This window comes from Podarcis melisellensis (assembly GCF_964234715.1).
Source record: "Podarcis melisellensis genome assembly, chromosome: 6".
Lineage (NCBI taxonomy): Eukaryota > Metazoa > Chordata > Lepidosauria > Squamata > Lacertidae > Podarcis > Podarcis melisellensis.
In genome coordinates this window covers 98,993,993-99,021,614 of record NC_138538.1, presented here as the reverse complement: position 1 = coordinate 99,021,614, position 27,622 = coordinate 98,993,993, and the positions used below count along the sequence as shown (strand labels likewise).

General features: G+C 48.1%; 1 protein-coding gene and 1 long non-coding RNA gene across 2 annotated transcripts; one reads left to right on the top strand and one right to left on the bottom strand.

Annotated features, from left to right (window-relative positions):
- Positions 1 to 810: 810 nt before the first annotated feature.
- CRIP1 (cysteine rich protein 1) lies at positions 811 to 9,822 on the top strand. The gene is made up of 5 exons (XM_081915229.1): positions 811 to 976; positions 6,138 to 6,232; positions 7,987 to 8,044; positions 9,349 to 9,396; positions 9,505 to 9,822. Exons 1-4 carry the CDS (start codon positions 937 to 939, stop codon positions 9,387 to 9,389), a joined length of 234 nt encoding a protein of 77 aa, XP_081771355.1. The 5' UTR covers positions 811 to 936; the 3' UTR covers positions 9,390 to 9,396; positions 9,505 to 9,822.
- On the bottom strand, positions 8,256 to 13,152 carry LOC309372041. Its single transcript, XR_014169391.1, has 2 exons — positions 11,346 to 13,152; positions 8,256 to 8,410 (listed from the first exon to the last, which is right to left on the bottom strand). It is a non-coding gene; the product is annotated as an uncharacterized lncRNA (long non-coding RNA).
- Positions 13,153 to 27,622: the final 14,470 nt, after the last annotated feature.

The window sequence follows — 27,622 nt, the reverse complement described above, 5'->3', positions numbered from 1 at the left end:
GAAGGGTTCAAAGGAGAGCAATAATGCTCTGATTCAGATGAGATAGGGAAGTGCTGAATCAGTGCTTGAGCACATTAATGCACTGAATGAGAGCCAATAAAGTGAAACTCAATTCAGGCAAGATGGGTTCATGCGTTCAGGTTGGTAGTCCAGCCAGTGTTGGATGGAGCTGTACCCCCTTAAAGGAGCAAGTTCACCATCGGGGTGCGTGTGTATACCTAGACCCAGGTATGTCACTAGGGGTGCATAGGGACTCTGGACATAGAATGCCTTCTATCAGCTTGCCACTGGGGAATTGCCCTATTCAGTGGTACAGCAGCTGCTCGGCATGCAGAAGGTTCCGGGTCCAGTCCCCCATGGCATCTTCAGGTAGGGCTGGTGGGAGAGAACCCTGCCTCCAATCCTGGAGAGCTGCTGCCGGTCAGTGTGAACAACACTGAGCTAGATGGACTGATAAGCTGACGTGGGATAAAACAGCTCCTGTCTTTCTGTATTCATTACTGGTCAGAGAGAGAGCTTAGCCCCATATCTCCATCTCTGGTAATCGCTAAGGGGCCGCCTTTGGAAACAACTGAATTCTAACTACCTGGGTATTTCGGGTATTTCCGTTAAACAACTACACTGGTTGGTAGCCAGGTCATTTCTGAGCCCGCCGAGTTCAAAAGGCTGGTGCCTGTTTAATGCAGGCTGCTGCGAACTTGGAGGAGCTTCGCTTGCGTTGAAGCCAAGGGCCGTCGGCTTCGGGCGGGACGCTTCCTCGCGGCGAGGAAAGGGCGAGGCGTCGCTTCGAGGGTGCGGCCCGGCGGGCGGGCGGGGCCGGAGGCGCCCAGGCCAGGCAGGATCCTCTCCGCCAGCAGCGAGCAGGCAGTGCAAGGGCTCTCCGCTCGTAGCTGCCACCGCCGCCTCCGTCGGGGAGACCGAGTGCTCGACGCCGCCATGCCCAAGTGCCCCAAGTGCCAGAAGGAGGTGTACTTCGGTAAGACTGCCCGTCGGGGCGCCTAGACGGGGTGGCGGGAGGCTCTCTTGCCCTGGATCCGGGGCGCGTCTCTCGCGCGGGCAGCCCTGCTTCGGGGACCCGCCGCTTGCCGCGCGGGCGAGGCTGGGCCAAAAGGGAGCCCCCCCCCCGAGGGTCGCTTGGGCCGAGCTGCCTGCGGTCCTGGCGGCGGGCGCAGCGGAGGCGGGAGGGTCGGGCAAATGCGCGTCTGGACGGGACGGGCTGGGCAACTGGGCAACCGGCTTCCCCGGGGAGAAACGGGGGTCCAATTGCAGGACCGGGACAGCTCTGTCCAGATTTGCGGGAGCCGAGCAGCCTCGGAGCCCGCGCTCCCGGGGATTCCTCGACGCCCAGCCCCTCGGCGGCAACAGTGATGGCGACACGGAGATCCGCAGGCTCGGGCTCTTTGCGACGACGACGTGGGCTGCTCCGCGGTGTGGCGAAGGCACAGAAGAGCCAAGTTCGAAGGCTTGGCCAAGCCTGTTGTCTGGCAGACCCAGAAAACTGGGAAGAACCAAGACTGTATTGTCAAGGAATCTGCTCCCGACAGCCCTGTTTGCAATGCAGGCCCAATGAAATAGCGCTAAGTTGGGGGGGGGGGAGCCATAGGATAGAGGAAAATGAGTAGGAAGGAACCTGGAGAAAACAAGATGAGAGGATGGGGACTTCCAGACATAAGTTGCCATGTTGGTGCAGCAGGTCTGGTCCAGCATGGATGATGCAGTGGTACCAGATGAGGGAATAGAATAGACCATAGGAGAGAAAGTTCAACTTCGCCCTCTGCATCCAGCCAGTGAGGCGGCCTTTGGGGGAGCCTGTGCCTCTGCGTCCGAGCCCCTCCCTGTGTGACGTCGCACGTCCACCTTGCAGCAGGGGATACCCACAATCCTGAGGGTGAGTTGGCACCCCGATATTAAGTATCACTATGGACAAGTAAGAAGATAGGCAAACATCTTACAGAGGGGAGTCACATGTAATAAGCATGTATAAAAATTTGGCATCAATATGAACTGTTCTTATTCCTCAAACTCTCCCCATTGACTTCTCTACTAGAACATATGAACAGTTCGATCTAAAAGGACAATTGGGAAATTTCCAGATATGGAAAGAAAATAAATAGAAAATCTTTCAAGATTGGAAAGATTTCCAGACCACTGAACAAGTATAAGCAAAACTGAAGGTAGACCCACTCAGTATTTGCAAATTGGGACTTTTCCGAACAGGCTGACAATTAGGAAATTTGGAAGGAGAAGACTGAGTCAAACAAACTGAAAGATATCTCAAATGTTATCCAAGATACTTAAATTATTTTTTATTAAATATAGGTAAATAATCCATAATTATATGATGAAATTGAATTACAATACAAATAGAGAAATTCCAAGGGAATAATTTTGAAAACTAGTTGAACAAAAAATCCAGTTTTTGTTTCAGAGGGGCTCTAATTTTTCAATTGCCATATCTTATAAATAAAATTACATAAAAATGGCAGTTCAGTGGTACTGGAGGGGAAAAATCTGTAAATCAGGAGAGGGAAAGAGTTGGATTTGACAGGAACCAAAAGGTGATTTTTATTGGGGGGGAGCCTTGTAAGAAAGCAGTAATATTGGCAAATGGTAATAGAAATATTTAAGGAAATGTTTCACATACAAATCTTTACGTTTGCTGAATTTTACACACCGACAAGAGCATTAAAAACATAAAATACAGATTTTGCAAATACCAATCCATTGCAAGGATACTGATCGTAGAAACAACAGAACAGAAGACCAAAAACTGAACTAATCAGGAAAGTTTGGGGGGAATTAGAGGTCATAGAACTAACTGTGATGATGTGTCATTACAAAACAATTAGAGAGGAAATGGCTAAGTGAGTTCTGACAGCCCCCAAAATAGAATTGAGTACAGTGGTACCTCAGGTTACATACGCTTCAGGTTACAGACTCCGCTAACCCAGAAATAGTGCTTCAGGTTAAGAACTTTGCTTCAGGATGAGAACAGAAATTGTGCTCCGGCGGCGCGGCAGCAGCAGGAGGCCCCATTAGCTAAAGTGGTGCTTCAGGTTAAGAACAGTTTCAGGTTAATAACGGACCCCCGGAACGAATTAAGTACTTAACCCGAGGTACCCCTGTATAATGGATATAGGGCTGCCAATAACTTGGATTCATATGTTCATGTACAGATCAATATTTATGTGTATGTACGTTTATGATTGTGAATGATTATGTAAAATATTCTTGCTTTTCGCACACACACACGTATTTAAAAAGGAACAATGTCTAAGTGATACAACAGTCATGTGGAATGAACATACAGTCACAGCATATTGGTTTACACAGCTGGAAATACAAAACAGGCAGCCAGAACCATAAAAAGATTAAACAAATGAATCTTAAAAGCTAAAGAACACCAATTAAGCCTCCTTTTTTCAAATAGGGAAAAGGTGTACAGTATTTGTGTTACAAGTTTGTATGGGACCCAGAGAATTAGTGTTCAAGCATCATCTGAGGGAGTCTGGACTGCCAAGCAGACACTGTGTTCACCTCTAAGACACGGTAATCAATTTCAGAGCTCCTGTGTACATTTGAGGACAAAATGTACAAATCCAACTATATGTGCAGTTATGTCTGATCTGCAGCAGAGCTCAGCCCTGGAGTCTTACAATATGGGAAGGGGAGCTCTGAGCATGTGCAGAGGCCAGGGCACACTTCCACAGGCAGCTTCCTCCTTAGATGAGTGAGGCTTCAAGTCAGATATGCATCCTGCCACTGCTGTATTTAGAAAAACCATAACACTTTGTTCATGTCACTTTTCTTTTCATGTAGTAGGTGCTGTTGAACAGGAAATGGTTAACAGGAAATGATTGCCTTTGACATTGATAGCTCCAGTTCATGGGGAAGTAGCTAGAAGTTTTCTGTAGATGGAGCTGGCTTGATGCCACTGACTTGAGTTGGCTCATATCACCTTTCATCCTGTGCTGCTTTTGGCATTTTCTTACCTATTTGCTTAAGGTGTTAATGCAGGGCCTGATCAACAGAAATCCAGCAATGTAGCTCTTGCTTCAAAATGTACTTGCAAAGCCCTTTAAATCTCCCAGCCCTTATAAATTGTAAACAGCAGTGTTTTAGCCTTTTAAAAAAACTTTATTTTTTGAAGTGTGTCCAGCAAAGTCTTCTCTTTCTGCATGCAGTGGATATTTGCCTGATTTTGTTGAGTTTTTCCTTTAATTTGTGGTTTGTGATCTGGAGACTTTTGCTCTTAGATTTCTAAATGACAAAGAGCAGGGCCACAGTATTCTGAAGCAGCAAAGCTATTACACTGCTGCAAAAGGAAATGAACTTGCAGGAGCACCTCAAGGCATGTTTGAAATTGGGTAGTGCTTGGAACAATGGATGTAGCGCATCTTTAAGTGTGAACATAAAGCTAAACAATGTTGCTGTGAAAAATCTAAGCCTTGTCCCTTGGAAATTATTTGTGAGCTGCAGTAGTTGTAAATAGGACTAGGAGGGGAAGCAGATAGATTGTACTGGTGGTGGTTGAAATCTATGTGTTTGACTGAGCTGATGTGGCAAGTGAGTTCAAATGATACTTGCGGCAGGAGAGGCTGTCAGCCTGCAGTCCCTCAGAAGCTGAACAAGTAGGTGATCTATTTGGACAAACGTGTCGCAGCAAATTCCCAAGTTCTTGGTTTGGGGCTTGCAGCATTCAAAATTTGCCAGGCGCCAAGCACATTTTGCACCTGGCTTTTGGCCACTTGCAACCAGGTGAAGATGCCAGGATGGCACCTGATGTCTCCCCCAACTGGAGGTGCATGTCTGGAGATCCTTGGATCTTGATTGTTTTCACACACCAGCAACACATCCTGTAGAATTCTATCCGTACTATTTTATCTGCACAATTAGAATGAATTTCAGGAACTGAAATGTTGTATGGAAAAATATGGCTTTCGAGACGTCTGCCCCCCAAATGGCAACTAGTCATTCCATTTTGGTGACTGTAACCCTGCTGTAAGGAGCCACTAACACTGAGTGCTTGTATACTGGGCTCTCACTTGTGGGGTGCCTCAGGGTTCTGTCCTCTCCCCCATGCTTTTTAACATCTATATGAAGCCGCTGGGAGAGATCATCAGGGGGTTTGGGCTGGGTGTTCATCAGTATGCGGATGATACCCAGCTCTATCGCTCTTTCAAATTGGAACCAGTGAAGGCGGTGAAGGTCCTGTGTGTCTGGAGGCAGTTGGAGGATGGATGGTGGATAACGGATTGAGGTTGAATCCTGACAAAACGGAAGTACTGTTTTTGGGTGATGGGGCGAGCAGGTGTGGGGGACTCCCTGGTCCTGAATGTGGTAACTGTGCACCTGAAGTACCAGGTGCACAGCCTGGGACTCATTTTGGACTCACAGCTGTCCATGGGGGCGCAGGTCAATTCTGTGTCCAGGGCAGCTGTCTACCAGCTCCACCTGGTACGCAGGCTGAGACCCTACCTGCCTGCGGACTGTCTTGCCACAGTGGTGCATGCTCTAGTTATCTCCCGCTTGGACTACTGCAATGCGCTGTATGTGGGGCTACCTTTGAAGGTGACCCAGAAACTGCGGCAGCTAGACTGGTGACTGGGAGTGGCCGCTGGGACCACATAACGCCAGTCCTGAGAGATCTGCATTGGCTCCCAGTACGTTTCCAAGCACAATTAAAAATGTTGGTGCTGACCTTTAAAGCCCTAAACTGCCTTGGTCCTGTATACCTGAAGGAGCGTCTCCACCCCCATAGTTCAGCCCGGACACTGAGGTCCAGCACCGAGGGCCTTCTGGCGGTTCCCTCATTGCGAGAAGTGAGGTTACAGGGAACCAGGCAGAGGGCATTCTCGGTAGTAGCGCCTGCCCTGTGGAACGCCCTCCCTTCAGATGTGAAGGAAATAAGCAGCTATCTTCTCTTTAAAAGACATCTGAAGGCAGCCCTGTTTAGGGAAGTTTTTAATATTTAATGCTGTATTGTTTTTAATACTTGATTGAAAACCGCCTTGAGTGGCTGGGGAAACTCAGCCAGATAGGTGGGGTATAAATAAATAAATTATTATTATTATTATTATTATTATTATTATTATTATTATTACCACCATTTCTTGTTTGTGTCCCTGCCACGGTAGCTGAGAAAGTCACTTCCCTGGGAAAAGACTGGCATCGGCCGTGCTTGAAGTGCGAAAAATGCAGCAAGACCCTGACTGCAGGTGGCCATGCAGAGGTAATTCGAGGTTTGAGGTGGCTGCTTCTTACCTGCATGACAAACATCCAGGTGGAGCCAGTTTGCAGAGTAACTGCATATGTGCATGTGGCTTTTTCTGACGTGATGCATCTGAATAATTTGCTGCAAACATATGCATGTGCCTCTAAAGTGGGTTGAGCAACAGAAGCAGAATTGTGATGTGTGCTTGCTCTGACAGTTTGTGCAGATAGCCTGCTAACTAAAGCCACTGGCTTCTTCGTCTTATTATTTATTACGTTTATATGCCATCTTTATCTCCCAAGGATATTTTAAGATACTTGCAGAATATCTATGTGAAATGGACTTTAGTCAATGATTTCTGTTTCTTACTGTTTTTCACATGTCTCATTGGGGAGAACAATATATGATATCATCAATTATATTTATTTCTAAAAGCTACCTGTGCATGAAGATGTCCCCTTTTTAAAGTTCTACACAGGACCTATGGTTTACCCAATTTATTGGTGGGTTGTTGTTTCCCTCCAGTTAAATTATTGGGGTTCCCATTGTTTCCCTTGCACATACATATGAGCAGGAGGAAAAGAGGATCACAAAAACATTTCTTTTGGCAGCTTATTAACTGGTCTCCCACCTTTCAGGAGTGAATGTATGCTCCCCCTCCCTCAAGTAGAAGAGGGAAATAATTCAGAAGGAATGCCGGATGACAGACAGCCTTATTGTTCAGATTAGTTGGCTGCAGGTTGTCTTTGTGCTGCCAGGGTGGCTGGTTTTCACACCACGGTAACCACCAGCTAACAAACAAATCCCTGGTTTGCAGTGCCGTTTCTCACGTTCATGGAAGGAGCAAAGCATTGACTGCAATGATTTGCCACTTGGATTGCCCAACTCTGTGTGCGGCCCCTCCTGATTCTTACAGAGTTACAATTTATTTTCTTTAGTTTAACTTTGGGGGCGGGGGGGGGAGAGAGTCCCATTACTAGTCCCATTACCAGCCATCCTGTTCCCTTCTCTCTGTGCAGAAGCTGAGCAGCAAAGGAAGAGGGTGGTGCAGCTGGAACGTTGCTTTGCAGCACACCCAGCCCAGCAGCCTCTTTTGAGAACAGGAAGAGGGGAGCGCATGGGGAAAGGGAGCTGGGGCTGCCTGGCGAGGGGCGGGGTGCCTGTTTGAATGCTTTGTGCATTCTTCCTGAGTGGGTGCGGGTGTGTTGTGTTACCATGGTATCTTTGTGAGAGTTTATTGTGAGCTGTGGAATGAGTGAGTTTGGGTTTCTTCCTGGGTGGGGGAACTGAAGCGCTCTCTCTCTCTCTCTCTCTCTCTCTCTCTCTCTCTCTCTCTGTGTGTGTGTGTGTGTGTGTGTGTTTTAAAGGGAGTCAGAGGACATATTGCTAGGTAGGTGGGGGAATGTGGAGTGGGAGTTTTTGGAGGGGTTGGTTTGGGGTTTTGGAAAGGAGAGACTCTTGTGGGGATTGGGTTTGTCTGTTTGTGAGGGGACTGTCACAACGGTTTGTCAAAATTGGCCACCCCTGCTTTGCCATTATTTGTGGACTCCACTCCTCTGGCGGGGCAAACAGAGCTGCAGGCAGCTGCTCTGAGCAGCAGGCCTGGCTTTTGCCCCAAGAACAGACAGGCAAGTGATGCTCTGCCTTCTTAGCCTCCAGCAGGAATTGGTTGGTGGCTCTGGGTCTGTCCCATCGTCCATACATGCTACAATCCTTCCATCAACTGTCCCGTCTACCCTGCTTCCTCTGAGATGTTTGTATTCTCTCTGCAGCACGATGGGAAGCCTTATTGCAACCACCCTTGCTATGCTGCCTTGTTTGGACCAAAAGGTAAGATTCCTCCAGACAAGTACTTGTTGCTCCAAAGATTTCATCTTATGGAAATAGGATCACATGCCAGAGTATCCCCGTGTATATTGGAGTCTCTCTGGCTCACAGGAGGCAGAACTCTCTCTGTCAAGTAGTTATAAACCGGATGCTGGCCGGGCTGCACATTAAGTGCCTCTGCTGTTTGCTGTTGTACATTAATGTGTGGCAGCCATATGGTGACAGACTTTACTATCACATTTTGAAGATTGCCTTGGAGCTTCCTAATCCAATTCCCACCCAAGCACCTTTGCAACACGTCCGAGGCTCCATTTTCCATCTCTTCGCACCATCTGTGCAGTTAGATGATTCTGAAGACATGGGGAGACACTGGAAAAAAACAACATATTGTAAATGCTTATTGATATTTTTACGATTTCCATTCAGATAAAATGAGAGTATTTGGTCTGGTACAAAGTATGCAGCTATATGTTTAAACTATTTACAAAACTAGGGTGGGTCCCAACATTAAATGCTTTTATTTAAAAAAAATAATGCAAGACAATCTACAGTATTAGAGAATAAATTATTATATTGAACACTCAGATGCAATATATATTTCCGCACCAAGTCTATGAAACGAGCATACAGGTAAATTGCATGTGAATTCTTCTTGCCTTTTACATTCTAAGTTGTAAATGATACATTTTACATTGTTAAAACAGTAAAATAAGATTATTTGATATGCTTTTTTATTTGATATGTTTTTCTGAGAAACACCAGGAAGAATCTGTTTTTTTAATGGCTTCAACAATTCCTGTAATCTGACATAGCTGGTACCAATGGCAAAAGGGTGTGGACGTAGCCCCAAATCCCCAAACTAGGATTTCTGCACCCATTCACAAGTGGGTCTGGGAGATGATCTTCAGTCTCTGTTTGAGGGCTAATTGCCGCAGAAGAGCCAAATAGCCAAATGTACCCTTTGGAGGAGTATATTGAAAGAACTGCCTTTCCATGTGGCAGGGACTGATGAAGCAAGCTGCTTGGTGATCATGGTCCACCAAACTAGAGATGTACTGTCCTTTCATTAAATTAATATGACTTTTCAGATCCCTGGATAACTATGGATGAAGAACTAATCTTGTCCCTTGAGGGAAAAACCCCTTTTCTGTGTATGTCTGGGAGGCTACAACAGAGGGAATTGTCATTATCTTTAAAAAGTCCTGGCCTAGGCCCATTCAGAGCCTCATCTTGGGTGGCTCTTTTCATGGCTAGATAACCGGGTGTGGAAAATGCCACTAGTATTGATTTGTCTGGTTTCCTTTCAGGGTTTGGCCGTGGAGGGGCTGAAAGCCACACCTTCAAATGAAGTTCAGGTAAATTCCTGTTATTAAAGCTTCTTCTTGATAGACCCAGGATTGCTTTTGTAGCCCTGATGGCTTAGATCCATTTTGCTCACAGTATTCTCTTTGCCTTCTTTTTAGGGCTGGAAGGATGGAATTGGCTGTGGATTCCAGCAGTTTCACAAATCATAATAGCTGCAATGTGCCTCCCCCCCACCCCAAACATGTAGCAAGCTAGCTTATTATGAAGGCTTTCAAAAGAAGCATCATGCTAGATAACTGGGAGATTTCCTGCTCTGTATAAATGGAAACATACTTTGAGGTGGAGACCAGAATCTTTTTTCCTAATTTTAACACCGAGTTTCTTGGAAATGAATTCCTGCCCAAAGCCTAGCCCTGCTTTTAGACTCTGCTGTCCATGATGATGATTGTGTCTCAGTAATAAAATATTGATTTGAAGAGGTTTGCTGCAGCTCATCTTTGGAAGCGGGGGAGGCATGATGTGCTTGTATTTGCTGCCCTGGAGGCTCTTGAGCAGACCCTTTGGAATCTTCTTTGGAATCCCAGATGGAATGGATACTAGCCATTGCTGTGGGGATGTTTAGGATAATAGGGAAGGAAATATTTGTTAAGTATTTTTTTTTTAAGAATAATTTTTTATTAACCGACCAATCACATCAAATCAAACCAAATTACATAAATTCCAAATTACACAGCCGAATTTAAATTTTTTGTTGGGGGTACCCATATTTCAAGTTCCGAAGGGGATCCAATCAACTTCTTGCTTCTTACTGCTGTTTTAATGTCTACAAATCTGACCTTATGATGTTCACATAATCCAGTCCTTTCTTATTATTTTTCCACATCTCTTGTTATTTTCATATATTTTTCCTTTCTCTTTGTGACCTCTGATAGTCTCCGCAAGCTGGTTAGAACAGTTTGTAATCCTGTGTGGATATATATATTTTTTATCCAGTAGCCATATCCAGTCGTTTTCCATATAACATCACTTCCATACATCAAAACAGTCTTAGCGTCATTAATCTTCACCAATCTGCCTCCTTTCTCAAAACCTCTGAGGAGATTCACTAGGAATGCAGTCTGAAAACCAAGTCCATTCTTCCTCCCGGCTATAAATCCTTTGGCAAGATGGCGACTCCAAATTAATTGCTGCACCATTCCCAAAAGCTCTTATTGCTTCTCGGTCTCCATAAAGCATATTTTTGGTTAAAGTTTATCTCCACACAGACCTTAATCATCCTGCTTGGGTCAGTTCAACCGACGGTTCTAATGAGGAGGGGTTCTTGTAAATCACATAGAAGGAAAGTAAAAAAGGTTTCCCCCCCCCATTCAGCCCCGTTGTCAACATACCCCGCCTTTGGTGTATCTTCATCGTAAAATATTCCTGTTTCTCCAGCCCATCGTCTTCTTTCGCAGAGGTCACTTAAATTAGCAGACTTCACTCCCCTTCTTCACTTGAAAAATGTGCATTTGCTTCTTTTGTAATTAATTATTCCAAATTGCTGCAACTAGTGCGCGATCAGAGACAGCGTCCAGGAGAGCCGAGGTCCACACGGGGGCATTCTGCCTAGGGCCCTCACCCCCTTCTTTTGAATTAGGGGGTGATTTATGGGCACAGCAGGCAAGGGCAGTGTTCCCCATTTCCTTGGGGCAACAAGGGAGGCGGCCTACTCCCATAACAGCCTCTTAATTACCCCGTGTGGGTCGGAGAGATGGTATTGTCGGCCATCTTCCAATGCACCCCCTAGTGGCCCCGAAATATTTGTTAAGTATTATCCTTCCTTCACTCATGCTAGTGAGTGACGTAGCAGAACAAATCCCCTCTATATTCACAGAAGCTGGCTGGTAGATTCGTTTGAATCTCTACAAAATGACTAATCCAATCTCCCCTTTTCACCTTCCTAAAATATAATAAAGACTCACAAGTCTGTATTTAAAAGTATAACAATAAGTTTACTTACAAGTTGTTCACAGTACACATCCTAGAAGGCAGGCTTTAAGCTTCAGGTTACAAACATATAACGTGGCTTACATCCTTTGTGAGCATGGGCCTAAGTGCTAACAAAATGGATTAGATTTAACTATGAGTTGAATCGAAAAGGAACAAACAGGGCAGAGCATGAGTCATACTCATAGGCTGAGTCACTTAGAGCAGGAACAGGAAGTTACGCACCCCCTGTCTCTGTCCACTCTAGGAAGTAAAGCATGTTGTAATTGATTGTACTGATGTAACACATCCCACAATTGCACCCATGGAGAATTCCATTCAGGCGCTGAAACTGATTAGCTGGTGACATCCATCATAGCCCAATGTGATGCTCCACCCACCTCTGGCTGCTGTCTTGGCAGCCAATCAGCAAGAGGCTTCAGACCCCTGGTGGAATTCTGAGGGACTGCATCAGCTGTGTCCCCCTTGCCTGGGGGGAGAGGTAGAGAAGAAGAGGGGAGAGGGGTGTTGGGGATAGAAGGAGAGGGAAACACAGAAGACACTCCTCACTTTCACAGTTATTTTTACATCTCTCCTCATAGAACTGGGGGACTCTCAAAAAAAGAAGGGAAGTTGTTGGTGCTGGTGGGGTTTTTTAGTAGGGAAAACCCAAACCCACAGGAGGGGGCAAACTTACACTTCTGGGCACACACACCATCAAGCTACTTTGCTATTTGCTTGCATTTCTCAAACCCTGTGTGTAGAATTAAGGAACTGTTACTGAAGCTGGGGTGGATTTGGGGTTTTTTGGGGGGTGGGATTTTAAGCAGATAAAAAGCAGTAGCAAGCAGTCGTCATACAGAAGCCTCAGATGCTACCTCAGATGCTACCTGAAAGGGGAAGGGCAAGGCACACAGGGAAGGAATCACAGTATAAATCCCCAGATACCTGCACATCAACAACAGACAAGGGCAGCCACTTGGGAACCTCCTCACCCAAATCCGTTGTCAGGGATGCTGCAGCAAGCAAACAAAGGCAAGCTTCCTGCTTCCCCCAGATGTGCTTGTTATGTACTAAAGTTCTCACCCTGGGCCAGCAGGGGGATACTGTAGATAGTTATGCAAATAAGGGATCAAAAGTGACGTTCAGTGATTGGATAGTTACAGAAAATGATTACTGTTGCGTTCTAGTGGAGCTCTATATAAGCAGGCTAGCTGAACCCTTCAGTTCAGTTCTGTTCTGGCCTGTGAATAAACAAGAGCTGTTTGAAGAATCGCTGTGTCGTCTGATATGTTCACCCACAACTTAACAGTGCTTGTGCTCTTCCTCGCCCTGAGCCCATGAGAGGACCCTTGGCATAAAGTGTGACAGAACTGGAGTGAGCAGAGGGGGAGACTGGGAGGCAGCAAGCAGGAGGAGGAGGAGGAAGAGGACTCCGGGAAAGATGGCCAAGGCTCACTGTTTGACAACAAATGTCCTACAGTGAAGATAGTCAACAGCGTCTTACACAAGCTACACATTCAAGGGGCTTCTCAAATATTCCTAAACCATGACACAATACACATACACAATTTACTATGTTATTTACATTTAAGTACATTTATATGTATTTTACTTATAATTTACTAGTTCACACTTTCTTTTTGAGGGGACACTTCTGCTGCAGAGGTTCTGTGTTATTGCTGCACTGAAAGAGCAATGTTTTGAACTGTAGTCACAAAATGACCCTTGAGAAACAACTAAACCTTCTCTTTGTACATGAGGCTCTAATATTTACAGAATAAGGTGACACCACTCTTGTTCTTTGAGCATCTTGGCTCCCCATCTCCTACTGCAGCAGCCATATAGAATCATAGAGTTGGAAGAGACCCCAAGGGCCATCGAGTCCAACCCCCTGCCAAGCAGGAAACACCATCAGAGCACTCCTGACATATGGCTGTCAAGCCTCTGGTTAAAGACCTCCAAAGAAGGAGACTCCACCACACTCCTTGGCAGCAAATTCCACTGTTGAACAGCTCTTACTGTTAGGAAGTTCTTCCTAATGTTTAGGTGGAATCTTCTTTCTTGTAGTTTGGAACCATTGCTCCGTGTCCGCTTCTCTGGAGCAGCAGAAAACAACCTTTCTCCCTCTTCTATGTGACATCCTTTTATATATTTGAACGTGGTTATCATATCACCCCTTAACCTCCTTTTCTCCAGGCTAAACATGCCCAGCTCCCTTAGCCGTTCCTCATAAGGCATCGTTTCCAGGCCTTTGACCATTTTGGTTGCCCTCCTCTGGACACGTTCCAGTTTGTCAGTGTCCTTCTTGAACTGTGGTGCCCAGAACTGGACACAGTACTCCAGGTGAGGTCTGACCAGAGCAGAATACAGTGGCACTATTACTTCCCTTGATCTAGATGCTATACTCCTATTAATGCAGCCCAGAATTGCATTGGCTTTTTTAGCTGCCATGTCACACTGTTGGCTCATGTCAAGTTTGTGGTCAACCAAGACTCCTAGATCCTTTTCACATGTACTGCTCTCAAGCCAGGTGTCACCCATCTTGTATTTGTGCATCTCATTTTTTTTTGCCCAAGTGCAATACTTTACATTTCTCCCTGTTAAAATTCATCTTGTTGGTTTTGGCCCAGTTCTCTAATCTGTCCAAGGTCGTTTTGAAGTGTGATCCTGTCCTCTGGGGTGTTAGCCACCCCTCCCAGTTTGGTGTCATCTGCAAATTTGATCAGGATGCCCTTGAGTCCATCATCCAAGTTGTTGATAAAGATGTTGAATAAGACCGGGCCCAATACTTGGATTGTGGAAATTACTGTCTCTGACTTGAACTTAAGCAATCCTACTGAAGGGAGGAAAGGAAACCCTAAATGGAACCTTTCCCTTATTTTTACAAGTAAGGGTCAAGGGCCACCCTTTCCTTTTGCCAGTTCTACTGCTGCTACAGCTATAGCTCCTGCTTATCTTTAGGTGAATGTGCAACAAAGAGGATTACAAAGGCGTTGGCATTAAAATTCATTTGCCAGACTACAAAGAGATAAATGTGACAAATGTCAGATCATGATAGGGTAGGAATAATATGCTTTCAAAAAAGCATGGATGAAATATGCTGCCTTTATTGTGGTTCACTGCAGGAAATTTTAAAGTTACTGCTGCATCATTGGTTGTTTAAATGGTAAATCCATCTAACTAGCAACATGATCACTTCAAACTCCCAAAGCAGAAAGTTAAAAGTGCATTTATCTGTTCTTAAGGGTATTTTTGTTCATGTTGCAATAGGAAATGAAAAATAAAATAATAAAGGTGATACTTCCTTCTAACAGTAAGTGTGAGCTCCCACTTATTTTAAATGGAGTTTTTCCACTTCATTCCAACACCTGGATTGGTGTTTGGGTAATATTGGGTAAAATACAAATACATTGATATGATAAATTAATCTGTTACAAAGCAGGTGGCTGAGTATTCTTCAATAGATTGAGAAGCCTTAGATAACATGGGTGGTTTTTAAAAAGACCGAGGCCCCTGGTGAGTGAGGCTGGAAATAGGGTGGACATCTGCTATTCTGTTCTCAGAAGAAAATTGCAGCTTCTTGCCAAAGAACCCAAACAGTCTCTTGTCATAGCAAGCTTTTCCCAAGCAAATAACCTGACACCGAGAACATGAATAGGAAACTCTTGCTGTGCCATTTCAGAGGTTTGTGGAAATTCTGGTTGCTATAAACATTTAGTCATCAAAGCAAAAAACAATCTGTTACGCTGGGCGTGGGTGGAAATGGACAGATAATGAGTGGAATGAATCAAACAGGAAGTTGGCTGTCTTTGCAACAGATGCATAGTTGTAACAGCCTGAGACCAAGAAAAAGGGGAAGGTTATTTATACAATATCCAATTTATGCTGCTTTTGCCCATATCCTCCTCCTCCTCCTCCTCCTCCTCTTCTTCTTCTTCTTCTTCATCATACAACCCTTCAGCTGTAGATATCAATATAATACCACAAAACACATAAGAACAACAACAAAATAATAATAATCCTCCTCCCACAACACATTTAAAAGTTCATCAAATGTCAGTCAGCCAAAGACCTGCTTGAAGAGGAATGGTTTTGCCTGGCACCTAAAGGTGCCAGCTGAACCTCCCTGGGGAGAGCATTGCACAAATGGAATAACCACCCATACTCTATTTTTGGCATAGCAAAGGAGACAGAATCATAGAATTGGAAGGGATCTTGAGGGCCACCCAGTCCAACCCCCTGCAATGCAGGAATCTCAGCTAAAGCATCCCTGACAGATGCCCATCCAACATCTGCTTGAAACCTCCAATGAAGGCGAGCCCACAAACCTCTCAATGGGAGACCGTTCCATGTCAAACAACTCTGTTAGAAAGTTCTGCCTGATGTTCAGTCAGAATCTCTGTTTCTCCATAGATAATGTGATATCTATGATGTCAGAGCCACCCGTCTGGTCCCAGCTCACAAGAGACCCAAATCCGATCCAGTTTATTTACAAAAAGTCTTTATTGAAGATCATTGCTCCATTTACATTCCATCTTTGTGACTCTACGTCTGTAACGTTAGACCGCTGAAGTACCCTCTGAATCCGTCCCGCCTCTACACCAATTTAAGAGGCTTGTGCTGGACCACCTCTTCCTCTCCTTCCTTTTCCGCAGGGTCTTTCTGCCCCCCTGGGTTCCCCCTCGCCGGGACTCGCCCGAGGCTGAATCCTCTGACGCCTCTGCCCCCCTCCTTCTCGCTTTGGGGCCGGGCTCCTCCCCAGGGCTCTCCTCACTTCCGCGCGCCTCTACATTTGAACTTGGCGCGCGTACGTTGCTTCTGACCTTTCTCTCGACCGCTACACTGCTCCCGGTGCTGCTCTCCACCCCTTCCGGCTGAGCGCCCTGCTCCGATCTCCTTCCCCTGTCTCCTTCTTGCTCTGCTCCCTCTGACACACTGGTAACTCCACCCCCTTCACTCCGTTCCGGCTGAGAAGCCGGCTCCGGTGTCCAACTCCCACTGGGGCTTCTCCCTTCGCTCCCCTGCTCCTCACTGCTTCCCCCTTGGCCTCCCTTTGGTCTGACCAGGGGGGCCCCCTTTTGGGAGTCCTCTGACTCACTGGTCAGACTCATGGACGACCTTTGGGCATCGTCATCCTCCTCCTCATCTCTCTGGGATTCTTCCCCCTCGCTCTCTGTCTCCTCCCCCATCTGCTCTTCTCTCCCTGAAACCCTGACATCCATCCCCCCCTCGAAGCCCCCCCTTCCCCCCTCCCGCTCGGCGGGTGCCGGTTGTGGAAACTGCGGCTCCTCGGGGGTAGGCTCCGGATACAGGTCGTCTACGTCAGTGTTCTCTGCTGGCAGTTCTGTGTATGTGTGTTCGAACTCGGGTTCTTCACCCAAAGCCATCTCAGTCTCTTCTTCCATTGCTACTTCCTCTGGTGCTGCCCGCCAAGGCCCCATCATCCACCTCTTTCGCCATTCCTCCTCTGGTTGCTCCTCCCACCAATCCGAAGGTAGTGTGTCCACTCCCGAACACGATCCCCTGGGCGGGCTCGATTCTGCTGTTCCTTCCTCGGAGGAAGAGAAACCCCTGAACGTGCTATCTGACAATGTGGGTGTGAAAAGCCAGTCATCAAAGTACTCAGCTGGCATGGGTCTATGTGGGAAAAGTGCATGGAACTCTTCTTTCAAAAGGGGTTCATCTAACGCGTAGCCCGGCACCCAACTATTGGCAGTGGCTGGGGTGCCCTCTCTGGCGAGAAAGTATTCAACCCCCTCTGCCCCCCATCTCGAGTCCAGTATCTCTGTGACCTTGTTGAGGGGTTCGGCCCTAGGCGACCCCCCCCCTCTTGGGTGACTCTTTGCGTGGGTCTGGTACTGTTTCTGACTCTTGAAACCTATGCGGGGCCTTGTAGGGAGTGAGCACCAACCTATGAAAGACCGGGTGCACTCTGGAGCCTTCTGGAAGGGCCAGGCGAAATGCTACAGGATTGATCCTAGCCTCAACTTGGTATGGTCCTAGCTGCCTGTGTCCTAGCTTCTTCTTGGCTAACGATTTGGCTGGCATCGCTTGGGCCGCTAACCATACCCAGTCCCCCACCTGGATGTCTTCTCCCGCCCTTCTGTGTTTGTCCGCCTGCACCTTATAGGCTTGTTTGGCCAGCTCCAAATGTCTCCTCAGCTCCTCGTGCACCTCTTGCAACTCTGCTGCAAACTGGTCGGCCTCTTGCGGCACTCCCTCTCCTGGTGCTATAAGCCTCGGAAAGGTTCTGGGATGACGGCCATTGTTCGCGAAGAACGGCGTCACCCCCGTCGATGCGTGCTTCGTGTTGTTGTAGGCAAACTCAGCCATCGGCAGGTAGTCCACCCACGCTGCGGGTCGCTGATTGGCGTAACACCTCAGGTACTGCTGCATGATCGCGTTGACCCTCTCTGCTTGGCCATTGGTCTGTGGATGTCTCGCCGACGCTAGGTCGATCTTGACGTGCAGGATACCCAGAAGCTTCTGCCAGAAGTTGGAAACAAATTGGCGCCCCCTGTCGGACAGGACGGACTGCGGTAGTCCATGCACTCTGAACACGTGGTCGATGAAGAGTTTGGCGGTCTGTTCTGCCGTCGCCACCTTGGCACAAGGAATGAAGTGCGCCATCTTGGTGAACAAGTCCACAACCACCAGTACCGCCGTCTTGCCCCTGGAGCTGGGCAGGTCAGTAACAAAATCCAGGGCTACCCTCTCCCACGGCTGCTGCGGCGTCTCCAGCGGTTCCAGCAATCCCGCTGGCTTCTGGTGTACTGGTTTGGACCTCTGACAGGTGTCACATCTGGCGACGTAATCCGCCACCTCTCCCCGCATCTGGGGCCACCAAAAGTCCCTGGCCACTAATTCTATTGTCTTCTCCTTGCCGAAGTGGCCCGCACTGGGGGCGTCGTGCAATTGCTGCAGAACCTTTGCGCGAAGCTCGTCGTTTGGCACGTAGAGGGCACCCTTGCGAGTCAAGAGCCCGTCTCGCAACTGGAACTCATCGTCTCTCTGCGACCCGCTGCGCAGCTCCTCCATCTTGGATTGTGCAAATTGATCCGCTTGCAACGCGCGTCGCACCGCGTCCAGATCGACTGCGATGGCTGCGCACGCCCATGCCTGCGGTGCGAAAATGTGCTTCGCTGCTATTGGTGCCGTCTCCTCAAGGTATTGCGGTTTCCTGGAGAGTGCGTCGGCTATAACATTGGAGTCCCCCGGGATGTATTCTATTTTGAAGTCGAAATCCGCAAAGAATTCTGCCCAGCGCATGTGTCTTTGGGTCTGCAGCTTCGCCGTTCGCCAATACTCTAAGTTCTTGTGATCCGTGCGCACCTGCACTGTGTGCTTGGCTCCTATGAGGAAGTGTCGCCACGCTTTGAAAGCTGCATGAATGGCCAACAGCTCCCTGTCCCATATGGTGTAGTTCTGCTCCGTCTTGCTGAGCTTCCGGGAGTAGAAGGCGCCCGGCCTCCAATTGCCTTGCGGATCCTCCTGCAGAAGGACGTCTCCAACCGCTCTGTCTGACGCGTCGGTTTCTACCCGCATGGGCCTGCCAGGATTCACGTGCAGTAGCTGTTCCTCGGAGGCGAAGAGGCTTTTAAGCTTCCGAAAAGAGCGCTCTGCCTGTTCCGTCCAAGCGAACTTCTTCTTCTTGGAACTGAGGGTGTCCGTGATTGCTGCCGTCTCCTTTGCAAAACCTTTGATGAATTTGCGATAAAAATTGGCAAATCCGATGAATCTCTGGACTTCCTTCCGATTGCGTGGGCTCTTCCAGTCCAACACCGCTTGGACCTTGACTCTGTCCATGGCCAGCCCCTCGTCGGACAGCTTGTAGCCAAGGAAATCCACCTCCGTCACATCAAACTGGCATTTCTCCAACTTGGCGTACAGCCTGTGCTCCCGCAACCTCTGTAGGACCTCCTTTACATCCTTCTCGTGAGCTTCCGGCGATTCCGAGAAAATCAGGATGTCGTCGAGAAAACATACACACTTCTTGTATAGGAGTCCCGCCAGCACGTGATGCATAAATGCTTGGAAAACGTGGCTGCCATTTTGGAGACCAAACGGCATAACTCTGTATTCATACGTGCCCAGAGGCGTGAACATGGCAGTCTTCCACTCATCGCCCTTCCGAATGCGGATGAGGTTGTACGCTCCACGCAAATCCAACTTGGTGAAGATCTTACCCTTCCTAACGGTCGCTAGGAGGTCGTCAATCTTGGGCATGGGGAAGGCTTTGGGCTTAGTCAGTCTGTTTATGAACCGGTAGTCCACAACGAGTCTTTTTTGGGGCGTGTCTTTCTTCTTCACAAAGAAAACAGGACTGCCTCCCACTGCTTTGGATTCCCGGATGAACCCGCGCTTCAGATTATGCTCTATGAACTCTCTGAGCTCTTGCATCTCGTCCTCAGACATGGAATACAGCTTTGCAGTTGGCAGTTGCGCCCCCGGCACCAGGTCGATCGCACAGTCGTAAGGCCTGTGAGGCGGCAACTTGTCAGCTTCTTTCTCGCAGAAAACCTCCAAGAATCCTTCGTACTTGTGAGGCACTGCCTGCACCATGCCCAGTTGCAGCTGCTGCTCAGCCCCCTCCTCCTGATTGGTTTGGATGCAATGCTGAGCACAATACGATGAGCAGAAGGTGATTTGCCGCTGGTACCACGCTACAGCGGGACTATGCCTCTCCAGCCAACTCATGCCCAACACAATGGGCGTGTCTGACAGGTGGGTGACATTGAAGCTAATGACTTCTCGATGGTTTCCAATCTGCATCACCATGGGAGGCGTCTGCTGCACAACTTGCCCTCCCAGCAATTTCCTGCCGTCCACCGTGACCACGTTCAGAGGCGTCGTTGCAGGCAGGAGCGCTATGCTATGCTGCTTGACAAATTGTATTCCCACAAAATCCGCATTGCTCCCTGAATCAATCGTGATGGGAACTTCCAGGGAGTGTCCATTCGGCAGCTGAAGGGTTGCAGTGAGTTGCACTGCTGGCTTGGGTGGTAAAGGGTCTGTGCGTTGCAAGGGTGCTGGGGACTGTTCTACAGATCCGCCTGGCTGAGCCCCAGTAGCTCCGCTTCCAGCCAGGCACTGTCGTTTCCCTGAGGCTGCTCTCTTTGCACCACTTCCGCTGCCACCGTTGCTAGAGCTGCAGTGTGTTTTTGGAGCCTCTGGGGGCACTCTTTCGCCATATGGTGTGCACTGTCACAGATGTAACATTTCCTGGTTCCTCTAGGAGGCTTCGCCTTCACTGCACCGGAAACAGGGGCTCTGGATGGTGTCTGAGCCCTAGCACCACCAATTTCCATCGGCTCTTCTCCCTGCCTCCCCAAGGGCGAGGGGTGCGTCTGGCTGAAGTCCCTGGGGACAAAAGGGGGGGTTCTCGCTGGTGCACACGCCTGGGGTCCCTCCCCCTCGTGCCACGGGCGTCCCTCATGTCGTATTCCGATTGCCAAAGCCCTCTGCACTACGTCTTCTAGGGTCTGGGGTCTATCTCCTCTGGCGATCTCATCCTTGACGGGGGGGCTAAGACCTTCCCAGAACAGATCTCTTACTGGTTTACTATCCTTCTCCCAGCCCAACGCAGTTAGTAACGCAAAGAATCTGGAGTGATATTGACGTACAGTGGCTTTGCCTTGCCGCAGTCCGTGCATCTGCCTACGAGCAATATCCACATCCACAGATGACTGGAAACAAGCATCCATCGCTTTAATAAATTCATCAGAATTGCGGCGGGCAGGGCCATCTTCGCGCCACAAATTGCGCAACCAAGCTCTGGCCTCCCCATGCAAAAACGAAATTATGAACCCCACTTTTTCCTCCTCATCCTTAAAATCATGACGAAGCAAATGCAGTGCATACACGACGTCTGCTCTGAAGTTAGGGTAGTTTTGCAGGTTGCCATCAAAGTGCGTAACTAGGGCGCCCCCCCGCCGTCCAAGTGCAACTCCCTCCGATCTGGAACCCGGGACCCCTGCCCCTCTTGCATGCTCCCACCTTGTTCGCAGGTCCTGGCAAGCCTTCTCCAGTTCGTCATTCTTCTTCTGAGATGCAATGACTGCAGCTGTGAGGTCGGTAACCTGCTTCCTCAGCGTAAGCAGCTGTTCCTCCGTGCTCATGGCTGCTCCCGTTGGTGAGCTTTGCAAAAAAAAATTTGTGCGTTCTTGAGAGGGTACTTACTGTCAGAGCCACCCGTCTGGTCCCAGCTCACAAGAGACCCAAATCCGATCCAGTTTATTTACAAAAAGTCTTTATTGAAGATCATTGCTCCATTTACATTCCATCTTTGTGACTCTACGTCTGTAACGTTAGACCGCTGAAGTACCCTCTGAATCCGTCCCGCCTCTACACCAATTTAAGAGGCTTGTGCTGGACCACCTCTTCCTCTCCTTCCTTTTCCGCAGGGTCTTTCTGCCCCCCTGGGTTCCCCCTCGCCGGGACTCGCCCGAGGCTGAATCCTCTGACGCCTCTGCCCCCCTCCTTCTCGCTTTGGGGCCGGGCTCCTCCCCAGGGCTCTCCTCACTTCCGCGCGCCTCTACATTTGAACTTGGCGCGCGTACGTTGCTTCTGACCTTTCTCTCGACCGCTACACTGCTCCCGGTGCTGCTCTCCACCCCTTCCGGCTGAGCGCCCTGCTCCGATCTCCTTCCCCTGTCTCCTTCTTGCTCTGCTCCCTCTGACACACTGGTAACTCTACCCCCTTCACTCCGTTCCGGCTGAGAAGCCGGCTCCGGTGTCCAACTCCCACTGGGGCTTCTCCCTTCGCTCCCCTGCTCCTCACTGCTTCCCCCTTGGCCTCCCTTTGGTCTGACCAGGGGGGCCCCCTTTTGGGAGTCCTCTGACTCACTGGTCAGACTCATGGACGACCTTTGGGCATCGTCATCCTCCTCCTCATCTCTCTGGGATTCTTCCCCCTCGCTCTCTGTCTCCTCCCCCATCTGCTCTTCTCTCCCTGAAACCCTGACATATGATATCAATATTTATGGTGTGGCTATAATTAATTACCACCTAATTATCTCTGTTGACAGACTGTGGACATTAGATGGCTAGATAGATAGAAAGGGGGGGGACACACCTTGGAGAAAACTTTTAGTCAGGGAGCCTGAATCAGACTCCATAGCAGCCAACTGCTAAGGCTTTGTTTAAGACACGGGGCTGGCTAGGACTGAGAAAGAGTGAGAGAGCCACTCCAAATTCCTATTCAGCCACTGGATGGCTTTGTTCAAGCCACTCTCTCTCCCACGATATAAGCTTATAAAACACACTGTGCACTGAAAGATGAGATAGAAATCTATGGAGGCAGTCCCTATGCCTTCCTTATGCTCAAGAACTATAACCAGAACCCCAAAGAAACAGGGCTTCCCCTCCTAAAAAAAGCTCAACAACTTTGACCTGAAACCCTCAAAAGGTGGTAGATCACTGCCAGTTTTTAACTCTGCGATTAGATCGCAGTGTCCTGGGAGCTGACCATCCCTGATCTAGAATAACTGCCCTGTTTTGCATAGTGATGGCCGTCAGTCTTGGATGGTTTTAGACAGATTCCTGGCTCTGTCCTGCCTTTCCATGTTTGAGGCAGCAAATCCTTCCGATTGCATTGCTGGGAACCACAAGCAGGGTGAGTTGCTGCTGTTGCCCAGGGGTCCTGCTCCTGGTTGGCCCCTGAGAGTGCAGGATGTTGGACTAGAAGGGCCATGGGCCAGATCCTGCAGGTCTTTTCTTTGATTTTAATGTGTTTATAAGTTGCTCACCTTAAAGATTAGGATCTCCATCCCCAAGCATGGCAGGGGGTTCAACATATGCAGGTGGGGGTGCCAGATCTTTTTCAAATGATTTTTAATTTGCACTCTGACCCTGAGTGTGTGAGCAGATCTTTCTTTGCTTTTCTCCTTTTCCCACTGAGGTGGCAATTGTAGTTTCACTATCTGTCTCATCTTCACAGCAAACCTATAGTCTATTGACATTTAACACTTTCACCATAGATTAACATTCAGCCTCTTTAGAGCACCCTTCAAGTGTTTAAGCAGACATATGCTATCCCAGTAACAACAGTCCTGTGAAGTTACAGTATTTTCACCTTTTTGCACACAGAGGCTGAGATATGGTGGCATCCTTGAAGAAACCTAGCAATGGTGTGTTTCATAGGTGACTCTGCTGTACTTGCATGCTTTTGGCATCACATATAAAAGTTGTTATTGTGGGAACAAAGTCAGAAGGGGGGGAATGACAACACATATTTTATTTTCATGAATGTAGGTCAATTTGAAAATGATCCTAGTTGCTACCCACATCTCTCAGAATTGAGGAAACAAGAGAATGGCTGAACTGTGGCTCTTCCTGGATCCAGATTTAACTTAGTACTCTGTGATGCAAGCTGCTGCCTGGAAAGACCGCAAAGCTTCCCTTTGTGATCAAACACAAGGGGTACTCCAGATGAGGGTTTTAAACACTGCTACCCATTGTTCTCCAACTTCAAGCTACAGAGCTTTTCATGCATCCCCGTCACCTCAATTTTCACTCACTTTCTCCAGGGCAGAGTGGGAATTCCATATTTAATGACTAATGTGGAAATCCCCTCTCTACTGGGCTCAACCAAGCAAAAACCTGTTTTCACTCACAAGATCACTCAAGTGATCTTTGGCTCCTTCCTGCAATTGCAAGGAGAAAAGGTACCATGGCTAGTGAAGGGAGGAGGAACTGCTAAGTTGGCAGTAATCAGCTGATTTCAAGAATTTGTGGTCAAAGGTTGAGCAGCAACGCGGCCCACTTGCTCTCCTGAGAATATGGCAGCTGGGCCAGCCTCTTTGCTTGCTGCGCTGCAAGTAATATAATGGAAGAAACTCCTTTGGAGTTTCAGAAAGGAGGTTGAACAGCAACCTACCAGAGATGCTTTTATCCTGATCTCACTCCAAGAAGTTTCTTTAGGGTTTTGATGACCACTTTTTGCCAGTGACTGATTTTGCTTTTAGCTTTAGGCTCCCCGCCCTGCCTTCTCCGTGGACCAAGAATGAATTGCGTCTAAACATTGACATCTGCCTGCTATGGAAAGTCAGAAGCTGGCTGTTTTCAGAAGTTCACCTCAGACAAAGCACATTCCATTAATATTTTGGATTTCCTATTTATGAAAACAGGGCACATTAAGGGCAGTTATTTTTATTCTGACATTAAGGGGCCTGAGAAATGCCAATCATCATCATCATAAACATGCCATAAGACTTTAGATGATGGGAAAGCTGCTGTGAGAACTGAGGGAACATCAGAAGCCAGCTGAGCAGACCAAATTAGCAATGGAGATTCTCCCTAGTATTTTTTCTTTCTTTCCCCACAGTATCCTCCACAAGAAGTTAAGTCCATGAAGTCAGAGAAACTCCAGATTACTCTCCTACTGGGCTGGCTGATGCCTGTTCTTCGAACAGCTACAGCTCAGCTTCAAGGTTTTTTGGTGCACAGCCAAAGAGACCAGGGGCAAGTGTTGCAGAGACAAATGTCTGTAGGCTCCCATGGAAAGGAACGGCCTTTCCCATGTTCACTTCTACAGTCGTCTACAATTTGGTCGTGAGGGAGATGTCGGCAGTCCCGCCTCCTCTGCTTACAAGTGAAAGTTGACTGTGCTCCCTGAAGACAGGGAACAGGGAAAGAGTGTCCTCCAGTCTGCAAGTAGGATGACTTGTGTTCCTCTTCTTCAGGGATGATGCTCCCACGAGGGGCCTTCCCTCCCCCAGCCATCATGTTTCCACCTTTCCCCTTCCCACATATGGATATTCATTCAAAATATTTATACCCTGCTTTTCAGCCAGAAAAGCTCACAGGGCAGCTTAGAAAACAACAACAATCTGAGCATGACAATCTAAAAGAAGAAATGACCACAAAAGGAAAAGAGGATTTGTAGGGAAGATGCAAACTAGCAAAATCTACTTTTTTATAAATATACAGGGTTCAACAGCTTGGATGGAAACATATGGTTGCATGCCACCCCAATCTTTGTGCGGCAAGAGGTTCCTGGGGCGCCGGCATTTCCTTGGTGTCCTGGAATGAATGTCATCCCAAGATGGTGGTGTCTTTAGGATATATGGTTTTATTTACACATATGTCCATGAGACCGAAAGGTTCTTGCTTCCTCATTTGGTTTCCAGGAGAGCCCAAACTCAGCTTTGGATCCAACACCAAGCAAGACGTTGCTGTCTCCTCTAGCTTCCAGCATCAGCTCAGCTCTCATGCGCAACTCTGGCTATTGTTCTTCTACCTGGGGTCATGTGGTCGAGTGTGAGAAAAGTGTGGGAAATGCCTAAGCCACCCATTTAGAGAGCCACATTGAGCTCATTCTTTGGGCTTCTGCTGATCAGCTAAAGTCATTGTGCCTTGATAAGGCAACTGGTTTGGCAGGCTTCCTCTTTTACACTCTGCCCTCACAGTACATTTACAAAGAGGTAAAGGACCTCTATCATAGACGGAGAGCTCCTCTTCATAGAACGCCCCATAAGGGAAAGAGTTGGCACCACCTAAAAGACATAAAAGGATCTCACAGATCTCCCTTAAGCGGCAGGGTCCCCTTTCTGCCCATCTTCCAGGGGCTTTTATTCTGTCGCCCTGGGGCTGGCTAAGGAATGTGCTAAGTGGACAGAACGTGCAGCTAACACTTTAGCTCAGAGTTTTCCAAATTTGTCATGCTTTTTAGACATGCATCATTTCACAACACGGTAATTCAGTTTTATGAACTGGAGGTTATCCCTTTCTAGCCCCGGGAGGAAGCATTACACGGCACACTGCAGCCAACAGTTTGGAAAGCTCTGCTTTAGCCTCTCTACAGTGGTCCTCTGTAGGGAAGCAACTACCAAGCCTGCTGGGGAGGAGGCTGAACTGTCTTGAGGAAGCAGAGGTGGCTCAACCTCAGCCAAGGGTCGATTGCTTCTGGGTTTTTTAGCTCTTACAGGCAAAAGCACGGAGGGTGTTAATAGCTGATGGAAGATGAAGTTCCTGTGGGTTACTTCCCTTTAGTTTAATTTCTGCCTATATTTTTTGAATTTCTGAACATCTGGCATGTTCCCTCTCTGTGCGGGAGTTACAAAGTGAGTCTCCCAAACTTTCAACTTATCTGTGCCACCTCCCTTCTCCCTTAATGGGCAAGATGTCTGGGGAGGAAACTAAGAAAGCTCCAGGACTGTTTCTGTGAAGAGGTGAGACATGTTTCTCCTCAGAACAGGCAGGAGGGATATGGGAGTAGCCCTCTAACAGAGTCCCCCCTCCCCCTCTTCACCTGCCTGGAGGTGCTAGAATTCAGGATCAAAACCTTTCTCTTTAGAGTTGTCTGCTTTGCCATGTGGCCCCTGGAGAGGAGGCAAATGTCTTCCAGAGGCATTGTCCCTCTGGTGTTATTTATTAATCATCCCCAGGAAACAGATTCACAACATACCACGTTTTGCTTGCCACACCTGGCTTTCCACTTGCATCTTTGGGGCAGGTATGGCCAAACTTGGCCCTCCTAATGTCTGGGACTACAACTCCCATCACCCCTAGCTAACAGGACCAGTGGTCAGGGATGACAGGAATTGTAGTCCCAAAACATCTGGAGGGCCAAGTTTGGCCATGCCTGTCTTTAGGGTGTGTTGGCCACATGCCTTGTGCTATTTCTGCATTGCAAGTGGCTGGACTAGATGGTCCTTGGGGTCCCCCAACACTACAAGTCTAGATTCTGTTTTACAGGACAAGCACAAAGACCCCAGACTTACTGTTCCAAGGGCAATACTGGCCCTAAGAAGCAGAGCACATCTTGCTCAGGCTGTAGGGAAGGAAGTCTGGCAAATACTCCTCAAAATGCCCCTTTCCCCTCTTACAGACTAAGGGAAAGGCCACCTGCAATCCCTTAGAATCCTAGAATTGTAGAGTTGGAAGGGACCCCAGGGGTCGTTTAGTCCAACCCCCTGCAAGGCAGGAATCTCAGCTGAAGCATCCATGGCTCAGTGGGGAAGCCAGAGAGGGAACCACTGCTGCTGCTTTCCCACAATCTGTGAGGAAGGAACATGTGACAGATTTTGTTCCAGGTGGAGGTAGAGGCTCCCAACTTTGGGGAATTGATTCTGAAGCTAGCTGATAACCCGCTTTTTACAAAATGCTGCAGTGACATTGCTTCCTACATAAGTGGCATGGTTTGCCAGAGAGCTCCATCCCTCTTTAAAGCAGCCATGGCTCCTTCCCACCTGGGCACAGCTGATGGCCTCTGGGTTTAAGGCAGTTCTACCAGAGGCTGATTGCATTCACCATGTGAAACTGTCACATGTGGGTGAACAATGCAGCTTGTCACCCCTGCCAGCCCCC

What these genes read in the sequence shown, in the direction of transcription:
- CRIP1 (XM_081915229.1), top strand. Translation starts at nt 937, where the DNA reads ATGCCCAAGTGCCCCAAGTGCCAGAAGGAGGTGTACTTCG. An exon ending in CCAGAAGGAGGTGTACTTCG is followed by an intron (nt 977 to 6,137) that starts GTAAGACTGCCC and finishes CTGCCACGGTAG; the next exon opens with CTGAGAAAGTCACTTCCCTG. An exon ending in TGCCTTGTTTGGACCAAAAG is followed by an intron (nt 8,045 to 9,348) that starts GTAAGATTCCTC and finishes GTTTCCTTTCAG; the next exon opens with GGTTTGGCCGTGGAGGGGCT.